General features: G+C 40.6%; 1 protein-coding gene across 1 annotated transcript; it reads right to left on the minus strand.

Annotated features, from left to right (window-relative positions):
- Nucleotides 1-947: 947 nt before the first annotated feature.
- Nucleotides 948-6,867, minus strand: LOC121184952 (poly(A) polymerase type 3-like). The gene is made up of 19 exons (XM_041042884.1): nt 6,860-6,867; nt 6,347-6,517; nt 6,039-6,105; nt 5,838-5,919; nt 5,593-5,702; nt 5,452-5,505; nt 5,230-5,341; nt 4,998-5,087; nt 4,735-4,873; nt 4,539-4,611; nt 4,293-4,413; nt 4,081-4,165; nt 2,802-2,855; nt 2,533-2,649; nt 2,306-2,412; nt 1,951-2,213; nt 1,376-1,624; nt 1,138-1,229; nt 948-960 (listed from the first exon to the last, which is right to left on the minus strand). Exons 1-19 carry the CDS (start codon nt 6,865-6,867, stop codon nt 948-950), a joined length of 2,007 nt encoding a protein of 668 aa, XP_040898818.1.
- Between the last annotated feature and the right edge of the window lie 1,180 nt (nt 6,868-8,047).

Genomic DNA, 8,047 nt, shown 5'->3' on the forward strand with positions numbered 1-8,047 from the left:
TGAAAAGAATCAAATAGAATAGAAGAATGGAATAGACTTCGTTGTCATTACATAGCCATGTGAAACGAAATTAGGGATCATTTTAGGTTGGTTAAATTAGTTCCATTTTGTTGATTGAGCTCCATGTGGTGGCAGCATTCACTGACTCTGGTGCAAATGCTGACATCATGGACAAAGGGACTGGCGTTTCAGTGGGGGCTGGACTTGGAGCTTCTGCCCAAACCTGTCAAAGTGAGGGCCCACAGGGGACATCTCCTATGCAAAATCTCCCATAGCACGGCTCCCTGCATTTGAGCATGTTAGGTACATGAGACCAGTAACATTCATATCATTGACTTTCCACAGTTACCACTCATTATGGGTTATCCCTGACTCTGCAGACATAACCAACATGTTGACTGGACCACAGCTCTTGGATGATCTTACATATGGTTCATTGTAATTCTTGGAAACATGGCTACCCTTGCACAAAAAGACAGTTCCACAGTTTCAGTACATTCAATTTCAGTTAATTTCATTTAAACATCAACATCATATGTCAGTACCACGTTGAGCACATTACACTGTATGAACTTATTTCAAAACTTTATTGAGATTTCACCACTGTAAAATACAGGCTGACATATGAAGAACCTTTTGAAGTTTTGTGTTCTCTCCTTGAATTTCAAACCAACTATTGTGGGTCAGAAATGCTCCAAGTGAGGACGGTTGTCTGCTCGCAGATACTGTTCTGTGAATTCTTATCACGTGCATGCACCTGGTTTTTATGTGCACGGTTTTGAGAATAATTAAAAACCATAGCAGACGATCCATGTTGGTTGATTAAATGATTTAATGATGAAACACACATTAAGAAATAAAAGATACAGAAAAAAGAAAAAAAAGAAGATCTGGTGATGGACAATAATGTTTTTCCTCAGGCCCTTCAGTGTGTCAGTGGAGCTCAATCAGTTTCGCCTGCTGTAAGAGAAACAGTGAGGAACAGGACTGTAAGACCAATAAGTTCATGGAACAGCATCTAACACCACCTCCCTCATTAACACAGCGAGAAAGGGACCAGCTGCAACATAGTCGTAGATCTAAAAGCACAGTGAGCATAAACAAGGAGAGGTTTCTATTCATAATTGTGTGCTGTACCTGACGAGGTGTAGTTTGATGGAGCCTTTCTTCACACTGACAGGTTTGGTGGGGCCGGGAAGCTGGTCACTCAGCTCAACAGTGGGCTGATTCTGAGAGGGAGGGAACAGACAGTGAGATAAGCCACAACATGTGAGTATCTTTACTAGTACTAAGTCTCTTAGCAAGACTTTGTTCATCTAACTGCAAGCTGAGAAGTTTAATAATGTATGTTAACAGGACACCTCCCACAACATACCAGGTCATATCTGGGTTTCTTAGTCGGCGTCTCAAGCTCAGGAGTGCCAGGTCTCTTTTTACTTGGAGACGGACTCTTACTGAGCGAGACGCCTGACTCGTCATGGCAGGTTGGTTTTGTCTCCTCGTGTGGTTCAGGGTCAGGTTTGATCCTCTTGGATGTTGACTCATCTGAACACGGAGAACGAGGTCTTTTTGTGGCCTGTGGAGTCACGGAGGAGGGAGTGGCTGTGGACACAGACGCCGATTCCTGTAGAGAACAAGGAAAATTTGGTTTTTATGGTAACATTCTCACAAAAAGCTCAGTTACTGCATTTAGTTTTGACCAGTATCTTAACACAAGTCTTAGAAAATGTTTCAAGGATTAGTTTTGAAAAATATGCTTATTGACTTTCTTGCTAAGACTTAGATAAGAAGATTGATGCCACTCTTACATCTGTATGTTAAATACAGAAAACATTAGCCAACAGCCAGCCTGGCTCTGTCTGAGGGTTATCGCTACAAAAATGCTTTAACCTGCAAATATTAGGAATAAGTGATTTTATCTTCAACAAAGCATGGAATGCTTCTGCAAACCTTGTCGGTCTTCATCTTCTTAGCTGGCATCTCAGATTGAGGCCAGCCCTTTCTCTTTGCGCCTGGGTGACACGCGCTGTCAGGTGCTGTATGACTTGCTGGCGCAGAGATCTGGTGGCTCACTTCAGGCTGTGGTTTTGGGCTGAAAACCTTTTTCCGTGAGCCATCAGGCATCTGCCAGCAAAGGTTCTCCCTCTGCATGTACATGGCTGATACTGTCATTCCCTCTTCATACAGTTCACTGGTCTTTGCCTGGGTGTAGACTGCAACAGCACAAAATAAAAATACGCTTTATCATTTTTCACAACATTGCTCCATTTCAACTACACCTGAAAAGAATGGAAAAAAAACATACTGGCATCAGTGAAAGAGAGGAGGTCAGAGGTCAGGTCTATTTTCTGGTTTTTGGACCCGTCTGAATTTAAGAGGAGCCCAATTAGCCAAGATGTGCTCACTCCCTCTCTGAAACAGACAGAAACACAGGACAATGAGCTGACAGTACAACACCTACATACCAAAATAATAAGCGTGCTTTAAAGCTCTCTCTCTGCTGCAATTACATCCTTAAAATCACATCCTTACATGTTGTTCTTCCTGGGTCCAGGGAACATCTGTAGATTAATGTGAGCCAGGGAAATGTTCACATTCCTCTCCAGAATTCCCACCAGGAGTCGGATTTTCGACTCCACCAGGCTCGTCCTGACAGAGGGAACAAAGCATAATGTTCAGAAAAAGCAAAGCACTCAAGTATCTGGACAGAAAATATGAAAACTCTTTTCTCTCTCAGAGAGAAGTTCAGACATGAATAAGAAGCCGTTTCACCCAAAGATGTCTTTGTTCTCTGTACTCACCAGCCAATGTGCTGCTTGTCTGTAGTGGACGTTGCTTTGAGCAGTACATAATGCCTTTAAACATAAGAAACAGAACGATGGCAACACATGTCACAGCATTGAGCCTTTGTACACAGGCTGGGATCTCACTACAGGAATAATCATTTCTATTTTACCAACACAGAGAGCTGTGAGTTCATTTCTGATCAAGGTCAAGTCACTGTACAGCACAATGAGTAACATCATTATACAAAGATGGATCCCAGTCTTCACTGGATCCATTATCCACAAATCGGACTGTTTTAAAGGATAAAAGCTGTGTTGTTTTAAAACGTGAGTGATCGGTGCTTGTGTATTTAATGCCAAAACTCAACAATGCAACTTTTAAAAATTCATATCAAAAGCTGAACACAACTGCTAATAATATAATCACAAGCTATATCAAGGATTTTCTGCCTGTTCTGATCTTTCTGTCACCAAATGATTGTAAGAGATCATGAAGAGTTTCAGTCAAACTTCCTCAAAGTAAAAAAGTGAGATCAGAACACACGGCAGATTTATTCAAACAGAGACATTATATTAACTGCAACAGAAAAGAGAATAATAAGACCTGGTTTGCAAAGAAATCAGAACAATCAGCATTCAAGCTTCAAGACCAAGTGTACATTTAAGTCTGCAGCAGCATATTAAGAGCTTAGAGATGCCATTTAACATAAATCCACAGGGAAACAAACAGGTGATCCACCTCCTCTAAAATGACTTGAACAGAGCTCAGTCAACACTTTGAATGAATAACAGCAAACAGCAAAAAACTGTCAGCACGTTCATTCAAAACAACAACAACAACATATCAGTTTCATTATGTTACACTCAGTGAACCTGCCCTGAGCAGCTTCCTGTGAGGAAACACATCACAAAATAATCTTCAATTCAATGTCACACCCTAAAATGCACAATGTGCAAACACACATTCATTTAACACAATGCCGTATAAAACATATGATACAGAACACAACACAAAATCATTTGAAACAAACCAGAGTATAGACATTTTCTTTTTTCACTATGTACATAAATATCTTCATTTAAAAAATGACAAGAACCATCAACTATAAAGCTCTGGCTGCTTTGAAGGCACAGCTACATGGCTCCAGGTTTATCAGAAAGAAGTATAGAAGGTATATATTAAAAATATCTAAATGATAAACAATGATAAACAATGTTGGAAGAAATGTCCATATTTTAGAAAGCAGCGAACATGTGAGTCCTTATTTTGATCTTTAGGCAGCTCAGTACATACTGGTATTTCTCGAAAAACTCTGGAGTCTCAAAGAGCTTGGACCAGGTGGCTTTTCCCTGCTGGATCTCCTGAGCGATGGCGTGGCCTGTGAATACAGAAGAGAAAGCTTGTTTAAGTCAAAGTAAAAACTAAATCAGCTTTGTCACAGTTAAGGGTTAATTGGCCCACAGTGCAGTGAGCAATTGGCTGTTGTCAGCTAAGTGACTACATACCCCGTTTGATCTCCTCCATTATAATTGTGAAGGTGGAGGGAGACACGTTGTAGGACGTGTTCTGCTGTGGGTATGCCGGGGTAATGATGGGCATTATGTGGCAGCGGTCACTTGGATTCACCTGCAAATGTAGAAGGACACAGATTTTCAGCTTCCCTGAGTTTAAAATGTGATAATTCAGTAGCTGACGTGATCCTATGATTGTAGCCTGAACTCTCAGTAAAAATGCTTTAGCTGAGGCCTTACCCTGGGGTCCCAGAAAGGAAGGTTGTAGCGGCAGTCTTTTACCTCCCTCAAGCAAACTGGGACGGACCACACCCTGACAGAAAACACAAGATTTTCAAATCCACTCTTCCTCGTCTACAACTTTTTACAAAACATTAACATGCAGCTACATTTCCACAAATGAAAAAGCACCACCAGAAATGCTGGGACAACTCACCACATTGAGTAGATCTTAAAAAATTTGGTCACCAGGGTGGAAGCAGTGGCATTTGGAAATAACTGACAAACCCTGGCGACCAGTATGGCCCACGATACACCGCCCAGGAAGCCCAGCTTGTTGGAGTAAATGTTATGACCTGAAGGGAGATGAGAGGAGAAAATGAAGGAAACATCTAATTATCATGTAAGGGGACATGTCCACCTATTGACAGTCTCCTAAGTGACTAACAACATGAACTAGTCCTGTGTAGTTCAACTCACGTTTGGCCCAAAGCTTGATGGTTCTCAAAGCCAGCCTGAAGTTATACACATTAGGCACAAGGCTGAGGATCTCCTCTGTCACTCTGTAGCCTATAAAAACAGAATGAAAACAAAGATTCATATATAAACAGATGCAGTGAAAATGGGCAAATCACAAACTGGTACACAGTCATACACAAAAGGAAAATGACTACAGCTGTCAGGTAATACTGCATTTTAATCTGATGCTTACCATTGAGACTCCTGACGCAGAGTTTATCCAGGTTCTTCAATAGCTCGTCGTTGCAAACCTTGAGATTATCTGGAACGGACCTCTGCAGCAGGCGGGCAAAGACTAAGTCCACCTAGAAAATGATGAAAACACAAAAACAATGATTAAGGCACATGCAAACAAAAATGTAATTGAGGAAACAGCAGACAGAAGAGTTTTTAGTTATTTCTCTACACAAGTTACCTCAGTCCCGTCATAGCACAGCTTGATGACAGGGACAAACGCCTCTTCAACGGCCTGAGGACAAAAGAAACTGTCAGTCGCTTGTACTAGAGTGAGAAATATCCTTTGACGTGCAAACAACAAATCACTTGTACATCAAACCTGTATCTCTGTGACCTCCTTCTGGGCTTTCAGCTTCTCGTAGAAGGAAGTGAAGAAGTCTTTTCTCTCCAGAAATCCAGGTCCGACACAAAGGGCATCAATATCAGCACCTGTCAAAGAAACACACACCCATATGAGAGGAAAGTCTGTATTTAAATAGACCATTATCTTTACCATATACTCTCAGAGGCAGTAGCCCACCACTCAAAGAACCTGTGCTGCATGTGTCTGAATCTCTTACTTACCTTTGGTGTGAGCTCCCAGGTGAAAGGAGCCAAAAGGAAAGATCTTACCTCCAACATGGTCAGTAACAACCTCAGGTAAGTTCTAAAAGCAAAAAGCAAAACAATGAAAGTGTCTTGTCTGTGCAATCAAATGTTTTCAGTATCACATTCCAAGATCCTTTTGAAATAACAGCACAGAAGATTTCACCAACAATTTCTTACCATTTCTTCACACATGTCTTTAAGCCAGTCTTTGTAGACTGACTCCAGCCGCTTGACAACGTTCTCTCTGCAAATAAAACAGAAAAAGCATTTTCAAATATTGAGCTAAAGCATGTGATGGTCCTCTTTCACTTGTGCTCTACCAATGGCATTAACTTCAGTCACAGAGGAGCTTGTTGTTTAACTGATTATTTATACTGATCTTTTCACAGTAAAAACCAACCCAGAGGTCTCTGAGTCACAACAAAAGCACAAACACTGTCCATTAAACAAAGTGAGAGTAATGACAAAAAAAAGATGTGTCCTACCGGTGTCGCAGCTGCAAGTCGTCCTCAAATATATCATAGGCCTTAAGACTTTCACTCAGCTTTCTGCTCTGGATCAGGTCCTCCTCCTCCGGCAGATCCTCGCTGATGGGACCGGTGATACCATAGGTCTTGGGTATCTCGGGGAATAATGGATCTTGGCTATTCCTTGGTCTGAAAAGGGATATTTACACGTTGGTACACTCTTCATCAAACAGTAATGAAACAAAAAGCACACAAACCTTAGTAGGAAGGAAAAGGTGTGTTGTGTTAAATAGAAGGTGACTGGAGCCTCCTATTGTGCTGAGAAATCTCAAATAACTGCATCAACTACGTATATTACTCCCATCATAAGGCAGCTCTCAACACCAACCCAAAACATTTCCAAAATCACAAGTTAAGCTGCTGCAAACTCAGTACCAAGTGTGAACAGCAGGTGCCCTGCGCTGCTCATTTACCTGTTTAACCTTCCTGAATCTTTAAATAAACAAGAAAAAACAAGACAGCGGTGCTCACCCAGACATTGTTGTAACAATGAAGTCTTTCTTTGCTCGTGTCGACTCTCAATTCTTCTGTTTTCACTTTGTAAAACGAAGCCAAATCGATAAAGCGCGTGCGTACTCTGGTTGCAGAGATGCTCACTGAAGTTCAGGGCGAACGCCTTCACTGTCACGTCAGTTCTCGAATCCGAATCAAAGGCGACGAGTCGTTACAGAGAAAAATAACACGTGAGCCCAAACTGCGTTCAAAATGATATAGCCTCAGATTATTGGAATAAAATTCAAATTTATTACCCAGTCAAATGTTTTTTTTTTTATCTGAATATTAATTATTATGATTATCAATGTTATATATTTGTAAAATATACGAATAAACATAAGTCCAGAAGCACGTTTATACCTGTGGTTTAGTCTCAACTCAGTTGCTGTATAAATGAACTGCCAGATGTTTTAAAGTTGAAGCTAAACTTTCTGCACACATGATGCAAAAACACGACATAACTGTAATTCCAGTTTCCAAGACATTTTGAATAACAAAGAAACTGACTCCTTACCTCAAGAAAACAGATTATTATCATTTCTTTTAGTAATTCAGCCATTATCAAATAGTTGATATCAGATAGTCAGAAACCTCATTTGTGTGATGTGACACCTGATGCAAAAAAAGTGATCCTAGACATTATAACATTGTATGTAGTGAAACTACTTCACCATTTTCTCTATGGTGAACACAGAAGTGGATTTTTAAAGAAAAGGAAAATACTGGATGTCAACATCATCATGCGGCCTTCCTCTGGATCAGCTGCACTGGGTGGATTTTAAAGAACTGCTCTGATCAATATTTGGATATGAACAACTGATCAGATGACTTTGTGTAATGTGAAAGGCATGGCTTGTGATGAACCTATAGAAAATGATCACCTCAATCTGTAGTTCCCCTCAACTCTTCAAAGAGTTTTAGCATCTTCCAGTTCATTATTTTGCTTTGACAGTGCATCTTCACTGCTTTGGTTCACTCTCACTCTTTCCTTTACCAAAGCCTTCAGGAGGCTATGAACAGGAATGCTTTGCAGATCTGACTTTTCATATTTTTAGTTCTCTGTCTCAGACTCTGTCTGGGGTACACTGTCCTGACTCCAGGATTCAATTTCAATTTATTTCGGTTTCATACATCTTATAAAATAAACCAAAATCACTTCACACA

Source organism: Toxotes jaculatrix, chromosome 7, assembly GCF_017976425.1.
Source record: "Toxotes jaculatrix isolate fToxJac2 chromosome 7, fToxJac2.pri, whole genome shotgun sequence".
Lineage (NCBI taxonomy): Eukaryota > Metazoa > Chordata > Actinopteri > Toxotidae > Toxotes > Toxotes jaculatrix.